The sequence below is a fragment of the Mesoplodon bidens genome (genome assembly GCF_964165515.1).
Source record: "Mesoplodon bidens genome assembly, chromosome: 7".
NCBI classification, from domain to species: domain Eukaryota; kingdom Metazoa; phylum Chordata; class Mammalia; order Artiodactyla; family Ziphiidae; genus Mesoplodon; species Mesoplodon bidens.
Genome location: NC_138164.1, coordinates 83,830,511 through 83,850,492, shown reverse-complemented (window position 1 = coordinate 83,850,492; position 19,982 = coordinate 83,830,511). Strand labels below are relative to the sequence as shown.

Here is a 19,982-nt window from a genome sequence, read left to right as displayed (position 1 = left end):
GCAGGACACTGAAGGATCAAGCCTGAGCATTACCCATAAGGGTGCAGGCCAGAAGCTTCCAAAATTCTTATTTATTTTTAATTTTTAAAAATTGAGATATAATTGACATGTAACATTGTATTAGTTTTAGGTGTACAACATAATGATTTGATATATGTATATACTGCAAAATGATTTTTTGGTAGTTTTAGGAAAGTATATCAAGAAACAAGGGCACTCTCCTTAAAATTAACCCAATGGTATTATCATTTAACTGGACATAAACATTTGAAAATCTTAACTATATCCCTAATTCAAACCAAACTCCTTAGCTTGGGAATCCAGTGCCCCTCCCACTTAAGTCCCAAATTATCTTCTTAGGCAACATCCCACCATTTTCTATATGCTACTCTCTACTCATATTATTCAGATGTTTTCTTTTCCTTTTTTTTTTTTCTTTTTGTGGTACGCGGGCCTCTCACTGCTGTGGCCTCTCCTGTCGCGGAGCACAGGCTCTGGACGCGCAGGCCCAGTGGCCATGGCTCACGGGCCCAGCCGCTCTGCGGCATGTGGGATCCTCCCAGACCGGGGCACAAACCCACGTCCCCTGCACCGGCAGGCAGACTCTCAAGCACTGCGCCACCAGGGAAGCCCACTCTATTCAGATGTTTTCTTGTCTCTGCAAATTCACTCACACTGTCAGAGACCTATCTGTTCTTCAAACTACAGCAAAAATGTTCCTTCCTGCCCCAAACCTTCTTGACTTCTTCCTTCCTTGGAAGTAAATTGCAGAATATTTTATTTCTACTTCTCACTAACCTTAAATTCTAAATTGTATGGCTTTGGAACATGTTTCATTATACAAAGATGTGAAGGCCAAATTGTTGAGAAATTTATATTTCTAAATTTACTTTGGCAGTCAATAGAGGAAAAAGAGATAGGCTTGTTTAACTTATGTTTCTATTCTGTCTTATTTCCTTTGCTATCACCTGATTTCTTTTCCATCATGAAGAGTTTCAGCAGATAATTTCCATTTTGTGAACTAGATTGAAGCCTAGCTTTGAATCTATTAAATACAGCTGTTGTCATTTGCTGTTCCTCAAGCCCAGACATGATAGATCTGTTATCTTGTCAAAGTTCCAGAACTAAAATTTCATTTCACTTATTACAAGTGAAAGCACAGAGTACAAGTTCCATATTTCCTATTATCATTTGAAGGGTAAGAATCTCCCTTCCTCTAATGTAATGTCTCTATAATGCAGGGTTTATTTGCTTCTTGGGGAGAATATTATTGAATCACATTCTTTGTTTGGTGTTCTGTTTGTTTGTGTTTGTTTTTAATATTTTAATAGCTTTCTGTCATGTGATTGTGGGAATGACTCCCTTACCTCTCTAGCAATTCAAGTTCATAGCACCCCTAATTGTCTGATTACATTTCCTAGTGGAACACCTACATGATTCATATCTATCTGCATTTTCAAATTTAAAAGTACACTCTTTAGATAGTAGATATTACATATAAATAGAAAGTTTCATGGTGGCATAAACTAGGGTTGTTAAAATGCTTATGTCCTTGTTTTCATGCTGAATGTTGTTAAAAACATTTTAAATTAATCTTACAATTTGAGTATCGCACTCAGGGGTACTCAGATATTCTTCCTTTGTAGTCTCAACTTGAGAGCTCTCATGGGCTTCAGAAGTGGTTTGTTGAGCCTTGAGAGAGAAAGAGAGAGAACATTAAAAAAAGAGAGAAATAGATCCAACAGAGAGTTCCTAGGACTATTGTAAAGCATGATACAATGGCAACATCACACTCAAAGAAAAAGAATAAAATGAAAAGTTATATATATCAGAGACCTTAAAAACTGTACCTTAAATATTAACTGTGAAATTAAATAATTTCTATTCAATTTTATATTAGTGCTGTCCAATGGGATTATTTTCCCACTGTAAATATTTATTTCTTGCATAATAAGCTTTTATTTTAAGGATCCTGGTTCCTCAAAAAAACAGGAATCCTATCGTTTCTCTTTACTTTAAGCCCCAGTATATCTGGGAAATAATAAGCACACATCTTGTTTTTTTAATAGGAAATAAGATGTTTTCTAACATCTCACTGTAATTTACAAGAGAGAATTATACTCACTCCAATGCTTCACTAACAAAGTACTGTTTTATATCTCCAGAAACCCTAAATATTATTATAAATTTCTCTGTGCTACTTTCTACACAGAAATGCCAATGCATACGATCCAAGTTAGGTCTTTGGAAACTTTATTCTTGAAATTAAATACTGACTAGATTAAAAAGAGGCCTGAAATAGGTACATTAGTTCCAGTAGGGTGACTTGTCCAAGTTGTTTCTACAATGAGACACTTCTTATGGTTCACATTCCTAGTCTTCTGAAGCACCCTCTGCTTCTGCCCATTCCCAGCTTTGTTACTTCTGTCTTCTCCTGGATAGTATGAGCTCCTGATGTTCTATCATTAAAGCTCCTTCATTTAATTTGGTAAGGTTCAATGTTGACTGCTTGTAATCACAGAGACTTGAATGATACTGGGAGTCAATCAATAAAATAAAACTGACAGTACAATATAAGGGCTGAGATAGAGGTTTGCCATTGAAACCAACAGGAAGGAAACCTAACCCAGCTAGGTAAGCTGTAAAAAATAACACCAGGTTCACCAATGATGGAGATTACATTTTAGAGTAGGTATTCAATATCTTCCTTAAAATATAAATATGCCCATATTGATAAATGTTAATGTGTGCTTAATTATATTTTCTTATGCAAATATTGTGTATTTATGAAAATGCTCCCAGATTTTGGTGGTGAGACTTAGGTAAGAAATATGTGCAGAATGAAAGGTTTTATCTATCTGTTTATTTATTATCTGTCTATCTATCTATTTATCATCTATCTACCTATCATCTATCTATCTATTTTTGTAGGCCTTTGCTATTTTGGACAAAATATAAAAGGGACTTCATTTACAATTAAGTTCAGAAAGAGCAGGGGGAAAAGAATGACAGTGCAACTTTACTCCTCCATAAGTTTGCCAAAGGCTACCCTTATGCTCATATATTAAACAACTGGGGTGCCTGGTTTGTCAATTTCTACATCTATTTACGAAAGTTATCTCAACTCTGCTTCAGGAAAAAAAATTACATATATTAATCACTTTTAACAACTGGAGGAAATTATACATCACTTCACCAATGTGAGCAACAATGCATGAAAAGTTAAATTACTTTAAATACAAAACCTTAGTATTTAATTGCAGAACTGGTTGCATTAAGCGTAATACATGCAATCCTTAATGTAGGCATTTGCTATCAGTGAAATGGCTCCTTTTATTTATTTTTTTAATTTTTATTTATTTATTTTTGGCTGCGTTGGGTCTTCATTGCTGTGTGAGGGCTTTCTCTAGTTGTGGAGAGCAGGGGCTACTCTTCTTTGCGGTGTGCAGGCTTCGCCTTGTGGTGGCTTCTCTTGTTGCTGAGCACAGGCTCCAGGCACACGGGCTTCAGCAGTTGTGACTCCCGGGCTCTAGAGTAAAGGCTCAGTTGTTGTGGCACATGGGCTTAGCTGCTCTGCGGCATGTGGGATCTTCTCAGATCAGGCCTTGAACCCGTGTCCCCTGCATTGGCAGGCAGATTGTTAACCACTGCACCACCAGGGAAGCTCCAATGGCTCCTTTTAGAAAGAAGCCTTATTGATTCTGATGAATTAACAAAGAATGGGAACTGATTTTGGGGAACGATAATGTATTTTGGAGTTAAAGAAATGTGAATTCTGGTTCTGGATTAGCACATAAATAAAAAAGGGCCTTAGACAATGTATACAACTTTGGAGGGCCTCAGTTTTCTGCTGCCCTGCTAAATTAGGTCAAGAACACCTAAATTGCAGTATGTTTTTTGTCCGTTTTTAAATTTTGTTTATTTGTTGTTTAGGGTAGTTTTAGGTTCACAGCAAAATTGATAGGAAGGTACAGAGATTGTCCATAAAGCCCCACCTCTCACACAAGCATAGCCTCCCCCATTAACAACATCACTCACCAGTGTGGTACAAGTGTTATCAAGGATGAACCTACATTAACACATCATAATCACCCAGTGTCCGTGGTTGATGTTAGGGTTCACTCTTGGGCAAAATTCTATAGGTTTGGACAAATGTATAATAACATATATCCATCTTTATGTTATCATACATAGTATTTTCATTGCTCTAAAAATCCTCTGTGTTCTGCCTATTCATCCCTACCCTCCTCACCCCTGGCAACCACTGGTCTTTTAATTTTCTTCAAAGTTTTTCCTTTTCTAAAATATCCACAGTTGGAATAATACAGTATGTAGCCCTTTCAGATAGGCTTCTTTCACATAGTAATGTGCATTTAAGGTCCCTGCCTGTCTTTCTATGACTTGATAGCTTGTAGCTCTTTAGTGTTGATTAATATTCCATTGTCTTGATGTACCACAATCCAGGAATAGGTGGATTTACTGGTGAATTCTATCCAACAATTACAGTGGAATTAATTAATATCTATCCTTCTCAAACTCTTCCAAGAAATAGAAGAGGAGAGAACACTTCCAAACTCATTTTATAAGTTTAACATTACCCTAATACTAAAACCAGACAAGGATACCATGAGAAAAGAAAATTGTAGGCCAATACTCTTCATGGACATGGGTGCAAAAATTCTCAACAAATCTTAGCAAACCAAATTCAACAAGACACTAAAAGTTTCAGGCACCATGAACAAGTAGGATTTCTTCCAGGGATGCAAGGATGGTTCGACATTCAGAAAACAATCAATGTGATACACAATATTAACAAAATGAAGGATAAAATCACATAATCGTTTCAGCGGACAGGAACAGCACATGAAAAAATTCAATATGCATTTATGATAAAAATTCTCAATGTGGGTATAGAGGGAATATACCTCAACATAATGAAGGTCATATGTGACAAGCCCACAGCTAACATCATACTCAATTGTGAAAAGTTGAAAGTGTTTCCTCAGAGATCAAGAACAGACAAGGATGTCCACTCTCTTCACTTTTATTCAACACAGTATTGGAAGTCCTAGCCAGAGCAATTAGGCAGAAAAAAGAAATAAAACTCATCCAAATTGGAAAGGAAGACATAAAACTGTCACTATTTGTAGATGATGTAATATTATATACAGAAAACCCTAAAAACTCAAAAAAACATTAGAACTAATAAACAAATTCAGTAAAGTTGAAGGATGCAAAAACAATGTACAAAAATCTTTTGTTTCTATATACTAATAACAAATAATTAGAAACATAAATTAAGAAAAAAATCCTATTTACAATTGCATCAAAAATAATAAAATGCCTAGTAATAAATGTAAACAAGGAGTTAAAAGACCTGTACACTGAAATGTAAGACAATAATAATAAAACTGCAGAAGACCTAATTAAATAGAAAGATATTCTGTGCCCATGGATTGGAGGAATTAGTTGTTAAAATGCTTATACTACCTAAATCAATTCAGTGCAATCCATGTGAAAATTCTAAGGTATTTTTAAGGTAAGAATGAAACTGTACCACTATCTTACATCATACACAAAAATTAATTCAAAATGGATTAAAGACTTGAATGCAAGAGCTGAGACCATAAAACTCCTAAAAGAAAACTTAGGTGGTAGACTCCTTGACTTAGATCTTGGTAAAGATATTTTGGATCTGACACCAAAGCAAAGGCAACAAAGGCAAAAATAAATAAGTGGGACTACATCAAACAAAAAGGCTTCTGCATAGCAAAGGAAACCATGGACAAAATGAAAATGCAGCCAACTGAATGGGAGAAAGTATTTGCAAACCACATATCTGATAAGGTGTTAATAAACAAAATATATAAAGAACTCATACAACTCAATAGCAAAACACCAAAACAAAACAAAACAAACAATGTAATTAAAAGTTGGGCCAAAGATCTGAACAGACATTTTCCCAAAGAAGACATACAGGTGGCCAACAGGTACATGAAAAGATGCTCAACATCACTAATTATCAGGGAAAAGCAAAGCAAAACCACAATGAGATGTCACCTCATACCTGTTAGAGGGGTTATTATCAAAAAGACAAGAAATAACAAGTGCTGGTGAGGATGTGGGAAAAGGGCACTCTTGTGCGCTGTTGATGGGAATGTAAAATGGTGCAGCCACTATGGAAAACAATATGGATGTTTCTAAAAAATTTAAAAATAGAACTGCAATGTGATACAGGAATTCCACCTCTGGGTATTTACCCAAAGAAGATAAAAACACTAACTTGAAAAGATATATGCAGCCCCATCAACCTAAGTGTACATCAATGGATGCACTGATAAAGAAAGTATGGTATATATGTATATACACTATGGAATATTCTTCAGCCACAAAAATAATGAAATTTTGCCATTTGGAATAACACGAATGGACCTTGAGGGTATTATGCTAAGTGAAACAAGCAGGCAGAGAAAGACAAATACTGTATTATCTCACTTTAAAAAAATACAGAAAAAGAAAATAAGCTCATAATTACAGAGAACAGATTGGTGGTTGCCAGAGGTAGGGTTTGGGGCATAGTGGGTGAAATGGATGAAGCGGGCCATATCTCCCTAGTAATGCAGACCAAAAAGATGAATGAAGTGATTGAAATTGTTATTTTCTTTTGTTGACTTAATTTAATTCTCAGGGGTCCTGACCAGTAAATGAGATCATGAGCATTTTAAAGGCAAGAACAATACCTTTTTCATCTCTATAACTTCTCACAACTAGCATCAAGGTGGACTAAAGGAAGATGTTTGATATTATCTAAAAGATTAGAAACGTCACAGAACTCTTCAGATGAGGTCTCATCTGAACTCTGTGAGGCTCTGGAATAAAGAATAAAGAAACTAAGACTTTGGAATAAAGAAACTAAGACTCTGAGATGTCCCTTGAGTCACCAAAATCAAATAGGTAGAGCCAGTGATTTAATCCAAGCTGTCAGACTCCGATTTCTTTGTTCATCCAACTCCATCTTGATACCTCTCTACTAGGTGTGATAGTGGTTGACAGGATTTGTCACCATTTACTACAAGCCCCCACTTCACTCTCAAATTATATAATAACTTTCCGCAGGGGCTCCAGTTTCTGTATTATGAGATACTGGTAAAAAGAAAGAGGACATTTATAGAGTATTCTTCGCCTTAGGGTCTAGTTTTCTAAAATATGCTTTAACTTCATTAAAGCGTGCTTTTTGACCAAGTAAGTAATTGCTTTAAGAAAATTTAAAAATAATGGATGTAAAAGTTATGCTCTACTTGAAGAATACAAATACCCATATGTGTTAATTAAATCTGCTAAATACATCATTTTATTTTCCTACATCTTCTTTAATTTTGGCCTACTAAAAATCTCTGATGGTTTTACATATTTACAGGTTGTTGACAGATCAAATCATCAGGAGGGGTGGCACGCTTATCATCCAATCATGATCTTCCCAGAGTCATTCCTTCTTTAACTTTAATTCATGTACATAGAATGAGACAAAGTTAGTGACCAGAAAAATTGTCTGTAATGATAATTAAACATATTTTGGGAGAAGATGGCCCAGAGTGTTAAACAAACAAACAAAAATGTTGAAAGGACAATGCTTTCTCCTTGCTCTATCTCCCTCTCTATCCTGAAGGTAACATAATATGGTACAATACACACACCCGCACAGAGCTTAGAAATTTATAAACAGTAAAAATCTAGCATAGGAACTGTGCATGAATACACAGCTAATATCATTAATATTGATAATGCCCCAAACATGTTTTTATGTTGGTTGGTGGACTTATGTGTGTTTGTTTTATTATTACGTACACAACTTAGGTAAACACATAAAATAATTAAATGTTATGTCAGTTACAAAATATATCTGTTGACGTGGAAATCGTTCATACTTTGTTAACATAACATGGTTTACACAACATTATGTACAGTATCATCCTGTTCTGCGAAAGTGTATTAAAATGAGTATGTACTAAGCAAAGTTTATGAGAGAAAGTATGTGAGATATTTTTTTTTTCCTACTTGGAGGAATTATGGGGTTGTTCTATGCTGTTTTTAAATCTTTTGCTGTTTTCTGTTTATATTTTCCTGAAATAGCATAGACTATTTCTAAAATAAGAATAACATGCTAAAAATATAAAATATTATATGTAAGAGCAAGATTTATCCTAGTCAGAAAAATTTTAAGCAATATGATGGAGGAATTGAGCCTAGAAACTAGATTTGAGGACGGTCTTATAGAATCAGATTTTGACATAAGAAAAAGAGGAATTTGGGAAGAGGATTCAGACCTCAGAAAAGGTTAAAAGGAGAGAGTTCTAAAACAAAATGAGGTTTGTGAGAATTAAAAATAGTACATGAACATGCTTCAAGGAGAAACTTTCAAAAGTGGAAAAATAAGTTATGTCAAGTAGTTGATGGATTTGACCTCCAGATTGAGGAGTTTAGACTCTATCCACTAAGTAACGGAGAACTTAGGTGGTATATAAACAATAATACTTAACACCTTGACAACCCTAGGCAGAATTACTCCTAGGGCTGGTGCTTGTTAACTTCAGTCATTGCCACACAATTCAGTTAACTTTGTGTACATACATACACACACATTTTTTTTTTTTTTTTTTGCGGTAGGCGGGCCTCTCACTGTTGTGGCCTCTCCCCTTGCAGAGCACAGGCTCCGGATGCGCAGGCTCAGCAGCCATGGCTCACGGGCCTAGCCGCTCTGCGGCATGTGGGATCTTCCCAGACCGGGGCACGAACCCGTGTCCCCTGCATCGGCAGGCGGACTCTCAACCACTGCGCCACCAGGGAAGCCCCACACACATTTTTATATACTATAAAATAACACCTAAGGAGATTGCGAAGAAAAAGTTTTCATGGGTATTTCTAAACTTAATTTCTAAATAACACAGTTGGTAATGAATTATGAAGTAAATGTAATGTAAATAATAGCAAATGTTTATTCAAGAGAATTATTCTAAATTAATCATGAGAAATAGAATATTAGTGTTTCCAAAGTGTTTTGAATATGAATACTGCTCTACTAAACTGAATTACTAATTACTTGACAAGTAATAAATGTCTATTAATATTTCAAAATGATACAAATCTTTGTTTATATCAGAATCATTTAACAATAATTTATTTTCTGAATAATTTCCAAAGAATAATCAGTAAATATGTTGCTTATGCCCTGTGGTATTGCTGACAACTTTCAGATCCTAGAATAAGTCAGGGACCTGATTATCACATATATGGATGTATGTGGCCCATATGCACAAGGAGGACGATTTGAAAATGGGTTGGAAGAGTGCATGGATATGGTGTGATTAAAATTTGGAAAAAGGAAGTTAATTTAGGTGGGAGTAAATGAGTAAAGTGACCCTTCAAAAGGGTCTGGAGCCTTGATCACATGCTTGCTGCAGTTCACAGATGGCTGTTAACATAGGTGGAAGCTACAAATACCCTCAAACCTTATGAGGCTTTAAATATTATTCTACAAAACCACATTCCAAGATGTGAAACTCTGAAGTCATTTTTAAGAAGGTAAAGTATGTGACACCAAAATATACCATTCTGCTCACATTTCTTCCTCTGACAGTAGCCTTAAGAAACCTCAGAAATCAGGCCTCCATAATGTCAGTTTCAAAGATATGCCTGATAAAACTTTAAGCTCAATAACTTGTTGGGTAATCATTTGCTCCGCAAACAGTCATTTATCACCTACTCTTTTGGTTAGTGGAAGGCGTGAATGAGGAAGGAAGGAGGACATAAAAATAAACAAACAGGATCTCTGTCTTTATAGAATCTATTATTATGGTGGAGTATAAACAGATTTTTATCTAAATGTCACTTGTAAGTTGGAAAAAAATGGAAAAAATCAGAAATAAGGAGATACATGGATCAACTGCAGTGTATATCTACAAGGAAATAATGTATAAAATAATTCAAATGAATTTTGCAATGAATTTTAAAGAAATGCATTACACCACTCATAAAATGTTAACCAACTGTGTCACCTTCCCTGAACAACTTAATATCTCTGTTCTTCAGTTTACTCATATGAAAAATGAGGATAATCCTGTATGATGGTGGATCCATGTCATGATACAACTTTCAGAACAAATAGAATTTATAATACCAAGACTAAACCCTAATGTACACTGTGGACTTTGGGTGATTAAGATGTGTTAATGTAAGTTCATCAGCTGTAACCAATGCACCACTCTGGTGGGGGATGTTAATAATGGAGGAGGCTGTGTGTGTTAGGAGAGGGGATATGTGGGGACTCATACTTTCTGCTTAAATTTGCTGTGAACCTAAAACTGCTCTGAAAAACAGTCTATTTAAAATGAAAAAAAAATTATAATATTGAATTATAACCTAAAATCTAAAATAAGTATCCACGAGTCCCTGCTGATATAAATAAATGATTGAATCAATAAATAGATGGACAAATAAATAGAAAGGACAAATATTTTTTACAGAAGAATTCTCAGTAACATATTAGACACTCTCCTCTTCAGTACGTGGAGAATAGGCTTCCCTTGAGTATAGGCTGAAATTAGTGATTCACTTCCAAAGAATAAGGTTTGGAAAAGGACAAATACTAGCATTGTGGAGAAATCTGGCAGGCACCATCTTAACCAAGTGATGAGGGTTAACATCACCAATAATGTCATATATCCCTGGTATGATGATAAGAACACCGTGCCTCTGTGGTATTATTCACAAAAATCCATAACCCCCATCTAAGTACAAAAACACATCAGACAGACCCACATTGGGGAACATTCTATAAAATATCTGACCACTAGTCCTCAAAAGTGTCAAGGACATGAAATACAAGGAATGAAAAACTGTCAGACAAGAGGAGACTGAGACATGATGAGTGAATGCAATGTGTTGCCCTGAATTGGATTCTGAAACAGAACAAGACGTTAGTAGAAAAGCTGGTGAAACCCAAGTTAGGTCTGTAGTTTGGTAACAGTATTATACCATTGCCAGTTTCTTAGTTTTGATAAATACGTCACAGCTATGTTAAGATGTTAACATTAAGGGATGTAAAGGATATACAGGAACTCTCTGTACTATTTTCTTAATGTTTTTCTAAGTCTAAAGTTATTTCAAAAGAAAAAAAATTTTTAATGAGGATAATAAAAAGTCTTCCTTCCAGAGACCTGTGAGGATTAAATAAGTTCATATGGGTATAGCACAACTCAATAAAAATGCCAGCTACTATTAGTATTATTACTATTAACATTATTTGCTAAAATTGTTCATGACAAATACGCATTAGTTTCATAATAAAATAATTAATATATTATTATAAATGATTATTGTTGGGTAACCTTATGTCTATGAGCATGTAAATACGACAAAGTATTGATACCATACATATGTTCAAGACAGGAGTTTATCTCAAAGCACAAGCAAATGGCTAAAAGTGAAAGAAAAAAAACCCCTAGGAAATCAGGCATAGTGTTATTGAATGTTTTTTCACATATTTTGAAGTTGAAAATTAAAACATTTAATCTATTTTGTGCCAAAGAAATATTAAGCATGTGGAGAAGCTAGAGGAAGTCTGTTTTGAACATCGTGGAAGTAAAAACTTAATGAAACTAAGGCCATGTTTCTGATTGTCTCAGTAGTGATGTAATGCAAGTTGGAATTTTACTGGGCCATTGCTGGCCTTCAGCAGCATCAGCAGGAGGGATGAGGAGGAAGTGAGGGCTGACACTTCAGGGAGATACAGGGACACCTTCTCAGTTGTGAAGAATGGCTCTAGGGCTTCCCTGGTGGCGCAGTGGTTGAGAGTCCGCCTGCCGATGCAGGGGACATGGGTTCGTGCCCTGGTCCGGGAAGATCCCACATACCGTGGAGCAGCTGGGCCCGTGAGCCATGGCTGCTGAGCCTGCGCGTCCGGAGCCTGTGCTCCGCAACGGGAGAGGCCACAACAGTGAGAGGCCCGTGTACTGGAAAAAAAAAAAAAAAAGAATGGCTCTAGATGGGGGTCCAATGTTTATAATGTCAGATGTGTGTGACAATTTTAGGCATAGCTGGGTAACTGTGTGGGGAGGTTGGTAGGAAGGGGTTTACATCAGTCAGATGAAACAGTATTACTGGGAGCAGGTAATAATCAAAGCACCATTATCATTACACAATCTTATTCAGGTCAGAGACTCAAGGAGACGTAGGGAATAGGAGGATATTGTTTTTTGCCCAAGTGAGAGACCTGGGAAACGTCCAGCAGGATTTCTTAAATGCTCAGCAAAGCAGGTTGGCATTCATGGAAGGATCCTGATTCTAGTATTAATGGGAAACTGAATTCCTAATCTATGAAAATAAGGTGAATACCGGTTTTAGAAATGGTCAATTTTGTAGAGAGGGAGTTGCCCCTTGTGTCTTTATAAAAGCAACCAGGGAACGTCTCTGTTATCTACATCCATTGATACCATGGTGCCACAGGTGATATAGAGGGTTCTCCTACATATGTTTTACCTGTATCAGGAATGATTCTGGAATAGATTAGAATCCAGTAGTAAATTTAGCCATGGAGAATGAGCAGTGGCAAAATTAAAGGTCCCCAGGGTTCAGTGGACTCACTAGCCACATTCTGTATTTTAATCAAGGTCTGGACAATAAGTATAAGGTTATTTTTTTAAAAAAATTAAAAACTGTTTTGTAAAAACAAAAACTACTTGGTGTGTCTCAGATAACTTCAATATGGCAGTTGTATCACCATCCATGAAAAGGACATTCATAGGCATTCACAGCTTTTATGTTTTATTTAAAAATAAAATTAGAATATCTTACAAAGTCTACTGGAAACTAAATAACTGGAACCCCATGCTCACTTTTCAATTGATTCTAGGGTAGCCTCAAATGGGATAACCAACAAAAGTAGAAGGATGAATTAAGGCAAAGCTGTTTCCATCATGGGTACTGAAATTCATGGCATACTCATGACTAATGATGAAATATGAAAAGCACATGTGTCTAACATGAAAATTCACAGCCACTGCTGTCATTAAAGTCAATATATTTACTCTCCATGACAGAATTATTTTATGGATGTGAACAGCCTTAGAGACAGATATGGTTGCTCATGAACACATTGTAATTTGGCTAATGTGGGATCATTTTCTCTCCCAGATTCCTCACTTATTAATTTATTCATTTGTTTGTTCATTCATCTAACATTTGCTATTAGTCACAATGTATTGTGATGAGCATTAGAGGAACTCTAATAATGAAGATATGCCCCAGCACCCCCTAGGAGTTTGCTGTTCTGAATTAAAACATCAACCATTATGTGACATTTAGTGGCATCATTAGTAAATTTCCAGAAGCATCAGTGATTTTAATTTCTTTTATATAATGGAAATATAGGCTCAGCTGATAATCTCTTACCTACCATAAGAAGCTAACGCTAACTGAGCACTTGTGAGTGTGCTGTACATGCATTACCATATATCATATAAGAGGTTAGTATCCAAAGCATATAAAGACCTCAAACAACTCAGTAGCAAGAAAACCCAACAATTCAATACAAAAAAAAAAAATGTTCAGAGATTCTAAACAGACATTCCTCCAAAGAAGACATACTGGGCAACAGGCACACGAGAATATGTTCAGCATAACTATAAGGGAAATGCAAATCAAAACCACTATATCACCTCACAAGTATTAGAAAGGCTATTAACAAAAAGCCAAGGAATAACAACTGTTGGAGAACACATGGGCAAAAGGGAACCCTCATACACTGTTGGTGAGAACATAAAGTGGTGCAGCCATCACGAAAATGGTATGGAAATTCCTCAAAATATTAAGAATAGAACTATCACATTGTGCAGTGATTCCACTTTTGGCTATTAATCCAAAAAATTTTTTTAAACCCACAAATTTGAAAAGATATATAGATATATGCACCCCTATATTTGTTAACAGCATTATTTATGGAAACTACCTAAGTGACCATTGACAGATGAATTGGTAAAGAAAATGTGGTACATATACAGTGGAATTTTATTTGACCATAAAAAACAAATAAAATCTTGCCATTTGAAACAACATGGATGGACCTTGAGGACAATATACTAAGTGAAATAAGTCAGACAAAGAAACACAAATACCACATGATCTCTCTTATATGTGGAGTCTAAAAACAAAGAAACAAACAAAATAAAAACAAACATGCTTATAGATACAGAGAACAGACTGGTGGTTGCCAGTGGAAGGGGGTGGGATGGGAGAACTGGGTAAAGGAAGTTAATTGCATGGTAACAAATGGTAACTAGATTTATTGTACTCATCATTTTGTAGTATATACACTATATACAAATTATTATGTTTACACCTGAAACTAATATGTTATATACTAATTTTACCTCAATTAACTAAAAACAAACCAAAAAACCTCTGTTGCCAATGACCTAGTTTTGAGACCTAAGATGGGTTAGTAGCCTCCATGAGCCTTAGTTTTCTCACTTATAACATCGGAATACTGTACCACCTCACAATGTTCTTCTTTACTTTAACTGAGAAAACTTGTGCAAAGCCCTTAGCAGTAAGTCAGTCACAGAATGAGTGCTCTATAAACTTTGTGTTGTGGTAACATAAGAAGCAGTGCATATTTAAATGTTCATCCATTTTTGTTAGCATATCTCTAAGATTCTAAGTAATGTACGTTTTGAGAGAGTGGTTTGGTGCAGTAGACTTGGCATAAGAAACCTGGGTTCATGTTTAAGATCCTTTTTTAAGTAAAATGGTTATAGTAAGATCTGCTCTACATATTGTGATGATCTAATAAAACATCTTATGGCAATAGCCATAAAAAACTTTGCAAATTAAATTTCTCACTATCATCATTATTATTATTGAACAATTGGAAACATAAATTGGAATCCATGCAATAGCCTACAAAAGGGAAAAGTTTGCTCTTAGAGTATAATTGATGTGAATAACTTCCTAGGTTAGGTAGCTGCAAACACTCAGGAAATATTCTTGCGTTCATAAAGAGGAGACCAAAGAGTGCCATAGATACCATGGGAAAGCCTAACAACAGCACTCTAGGGGACTCAAAAACACTGTCTATGATCTCCCCAAATCCTGAATATCAATATGTTTCATATAGTAATGAAAATCAAGGCTACTGCTTCTAATTTTCTTTGAAACATTTAAATCTAATTCACAGTGCACTGATAGATCAAGATGAAAAATAATTCTCTGATCTTTCATCAGTTCTGGCACAAAGAATATAATCACTTTTAGCAACTATAAGGACAGCATGTTTCCTATTGCTTTTGGAAATTCTTTTGTGGGAATTCTTTTGATGAATGCTCAAATTATTTTCTTGTCAAACTCCATGTAGAATCGTGTGATAGACACTTCTGCAGAGATGGACAACAACAATATCTTTTTATACCAAATAAGTCTGAAAATAATAATATTTAGCTTATTCTTATAACAAGCTTTTGAAGAAACTGGTATTATTATTCCCATGTTACTGGTGACGAGTTGGTCTAAAAAGTTGCATCTGTTACACAGCTGATTAGTGGCAAAGTACAAATTCAAATCCAGGCAATTTGCCTTTAACGTCTTTGCTCTTAAACACTAGGTATATTACTTGCTATAAATTCAGCATTTAAGTTTATTAGGCTCATTGCTTTATATTGTTAGCTCTATTTCACAAAAGACTAATCATAGTCTTTGGTTAAATTTCTCAACATCTCACAAATAATTGGCAAAAGCCAGGATTTACAATTGGCCTGTTGAATTCCAAATTCTGTGCGTTGGTCTATTGAATTCCAAATTCTGTGCTATCACACACATGATTCTTGACACTGGGTATCTGACATTTAGGAACAGATTGTAACACAGGTTTCCAGGACAGTGATGTTAAAGAGAGAAGCTAGCAAATTCAGGGTGCCCACAATAGAGCTTGTTAATGCCTGAAAACGACCATTGGAAAGAAGCATAAGCCTGCCTCTGAAAAAGCTTGTTTAGCTTCTCTCTACATGCACTATGATGCTATTTAGACAGAAAAGATTAGAATGTAACCCTAGTTAGCTTCAGCACACTGGAAATTAGTAAATTCTAGGTGAGTTTAATCCTATAGTAAATTAAATTGACTTTAATACACATAAATTTACTACCCTTTTTTAGAGTTTATTTTATATTTTACTCTATCATTTTCAGTATAATGATTACTTTTATTTTGCTATATTTTGTTTCAAGCAGCACTTCGTTTCATTGGCTCTCCTGTTTTCTAACTTCATCTCTCTTAAGGAAGTCCTCCTCTGCCCACCAAGATTGGAAAACACAGCAGAACACTAACAGGAGTGTTACAGAGGGAATTTAGAAATTGGAGCTAGTGTGCACGTGAGAGGAGGCGGATAAGGTTTTCCAAGGCATTTGGGAAAAAAGGCTTCTCCAGAGTCAGTAAGGACCTAATTTTCACTGGTAAACTGCAGGCCATGGGGTATATCACCATTTTTGAACTCCCCTCCATAAATCAAAATTTATTCACACCTTCATTCATCGTCACCAACTTATCTCCCCACTCAGAAGTTGGTATGTCCCTACACCTCTCCATGTCCAACTCTTCACCTTGTGATCATATTTATATTCCTTGATGCTTCTTCTGGAATTTTAAATCCTTATTACATATCTCTAACTTTCGTCTTCATTACCTTTTTTCATTCTTCCCTTTCTCTCTTACTAAAAAAGTACACAATCCCCTGTCATCCTACTAAGGAGCCCCCCATTAATTTGTCCACTCTCCTCTTCTTCTCAGCTAAGTTCCTTAACATAATCATCTAGTCTTCCCACCTTCACTTCCTCACAAATTCCTTCAAATTTCGTGTCCTTCACATTTCTCAAATCTATCCCCCCCTCCTTTCCTACTGCTACTGTCTCATGGCCCTTACCAAGAATATTATTCTCCCAATAATTTTGTTTGCTTCTATTATCTTGTCCTCCTAATCTTTCTCTCTGTTACTACTGGAATTATCTTCTTAATATTGTAATTTCATCAGGTTTCCCTTGTTAAAAATCTAGTAGATTCCCAGTTACTGCAAGATATATAATTAAATGAATGAATAATTTCCAGAGAGGAAAAAAGTATTGTCAACAAAATGATCATAGCAAGTTGATTAAATTCCATATAGATGTCCTTTTCTTCTGCAAGAGTTATAAGGAAATATTTCTTATAGTTTTTTGTGTTTTTTTTTAGGATTAAGATTTTAGTGCATCTAAAGAGACAAAAGAAATGTTAGATGAGAATATCTAGTGTTAAAGAAAAAATGTCCCTTGGATTGATAATCAATGGAGGGGATATTGGGATCTGTCTTACTTATGAACAGCCAACTGGTGATGAGCTATAGGGTTGAAGGCACCACGAAAGTCATTACTATTTGATGAGCATTCAAGAACTTCTAATGAAAATACAGGAAAAGAAAATGGAACAAGTCATCCGTTGGTTCTTCCACCATTTCTGCCGCATAACCCAGCCACTCAGGCAGCCAGAGGAGTAGCAGTGGTCCAGCCACACAGCACACGAAGGCCCCCAGTGCATCGAGGCCCCAGGCATCCAGCAGGAGCTCTCTTCACCAGGATGCCCAAGAGGAAGGTCTGGTCTGTCAAAGGGAGTGGTGATCAAGCATTGCAAGAGGAAAGTGGTGATGGTGTCATTTAACCTTCTAATGCAAAAGTGTAGATGAAGCCAAAAAAGGTGGCTGGAACGGATGAATCTTCACCAAAAAATAGTGCAAAAAAAAGGTAAAGAGGCTCGGGCTTCCCTGGTGGCGCAGTGGTTGAGAGTCCGCCTGCCGATGCAGGAGACACGGGTTCATACCCTGGTCCGGGAAGATCCCACATGCCACGGAGCGGCTGGGTCCGTGAGCCATGGCCGCTGAGCCTGCGCGTCCGGAGCCTGTGCTCCGCGATGGGAGGGGCCACAACAGTGAGAGGCCCACGTACAGCAAAAAAAAAAAAAAAAAAAAAATAGGTAAAGAGGCTCAAGTGGCTAATCACGATAATAAAGAATATTTAGCTGCAGAAAACGGAGAAACTAAATAGGAGGGTCCATCTCCTCTGATGAAGCAGGGAGAAAGACGCTAAGTCTGATTAATAGCATGTATACCATATCATGTCAGTGGTTCCTGTCTCCCTTCTTGTACAATCCAGGAGAATATTCTTATCAATTATTTTTTAAATGCAAGTTTTTTAGTAGCTCTAGAAACCTTTTTTTTTTTTTTTTTTTTTTTTTTTTTTTGCAGTACGCGGGCCTCTCACTGTTGTGGCCTCTCCCGTTGCGGAGCACAGGCTCCGGACGCGCAGGTTCAGCGGCCACGGCTCACGGGCCCAGCCGCTCCGCGGCATGTGGGATCTTCCCAGACCGGACACGAACCCGTGTCCCCTGCATCGGCAGGCGGATTCTCAACCACTGCGCCACCAGGGAAGCCCTAGAAACATTTTTAAGAAGGAGGGAATCTCACCTTATCACATTTTTTAAAGTGTAAATGCTTTGTTTTTAAGAGGTGAAATTATTTGCTGGTGTTGTTGTTGTTGTTGGTGGTGGTGGTGATGTTTTTATTTGTTTGTTCTGGTACAACCAGAAAAGAGCAGCATATTGAATACGGGAGGTTTTGATTGTCTTGAGTATTAGTTTAACATCCATAGGTGGGGCAATAGTTTTTATATCCTATAATACTCAGCATACTAAATGACAATTTGGAGTCACAATTGTGCATTGAATATGTTTTGAACATTTTAAATTACTTCTATTTTCATGTTTTTTAGTATAGTTGTTTCCTAAAGAAAACCACTCTTTGATCTTAGCTCTTCCTGTCAGACTTACATGTACTCTGTAACATCTTTGGTAGTGGTAGTCCAATTTCCCTAGTAACTTTGTTAATGTGCTATGAAAGATTGAAAATTTGAGTCTGTAGTGTATATTATATTAAACTGTAAATTAGTGAGAGTTATGATATAACAGTATATCAACATTTGAAGATATTGGTACTTGATATACTCTTAAGAAAAATTTGCGTACAAATTTCAGGCTGGAAAGTCACTGGAATAACTGTTTAAAAAAGAATTACAACTACATGCCTTTTAAAATTTCGTTACAAACATTAAGAAATGTGTATAACCATTAAAATCTCAATTATAAAAGAAAAAAAGGAAAATGGAAACTGGTGGTCATTCTTAACATAAAAGATATTTGGTAGTGTTTTCTCTGAATATCAATATGTCTTCCTAGACTTATGTAAATTAACATTTCTACCAAAAATGTTTTGTTCTCATTTTAATTTCAGAAGGATTAAATGAATTATATCATTTGCTAACATATGTCTTTAAAAGAAGTTCATAGAGGTATCCAACTAATCAATTTCTATAAGTAATATTCTTATTATACATATACCAAGGATGAAGAATAAATGAAAATCTGGTTTCAGACCATGCCAGGGTACAAATATGCACACCAGTAATAGAAAGAAAGCATCAAAGGGCCCTTGTTCCTTCAATTTTTGTATTTACTAGATTAAATATATATCATAATTTATAATGTTAGTTGAAAATATTTATATGCATATATAATATGTATGTTTATATAGTAACGTGAAATATGATATAATTTTAACTTAGACTTAACTTCCTTGCCACATATATGCCATATCTGCTGGGAAGTAATTAAGCAAGCAATTATGACCTCCTAGGACCAAAAATGAAACCCAAACAAAATTTCTTAGATGTAATGTTATATTTTATACAAATGTTTTAGACTCATGTGTTCATTTTTATTCGCACAATACTCCTGGACATACAAAGATATAAAACATATATTTTTAGCATGGAAAGAACACAAACAACTGGATGGTGTTATAGATAACTAAATGGTTAGCTAAGGACAGAGAGCTGATAAACAGATCTGTCTAAAATTG

General features: G+C 35.8%; 1 protein-coding gene across 1 annotated transcript in view; it reads right to left on the bottom strand.

Annotated features, from left to right (window-relative positions):
• Positions 1–19,982, bottom strand: part of LUZP2 (leucine zipper protein 2) — a gene marked incomplete at both ends in the record, with an annotated part of 467,601 nt that overhangs the window by 18,687 nt on the left and 428,932 nt on the right. Inside the window, one exon of the mRNA XM_081240711.1 lies at positions 1,600–1,692. Within this exon, the coding sequence (XP_081096837.1) occupies positions 1,600–1,692 (93 nt within the window). The remainder of the gene's footprint in view (positions 1–1,599; positions 1,693–19,982) is intronic.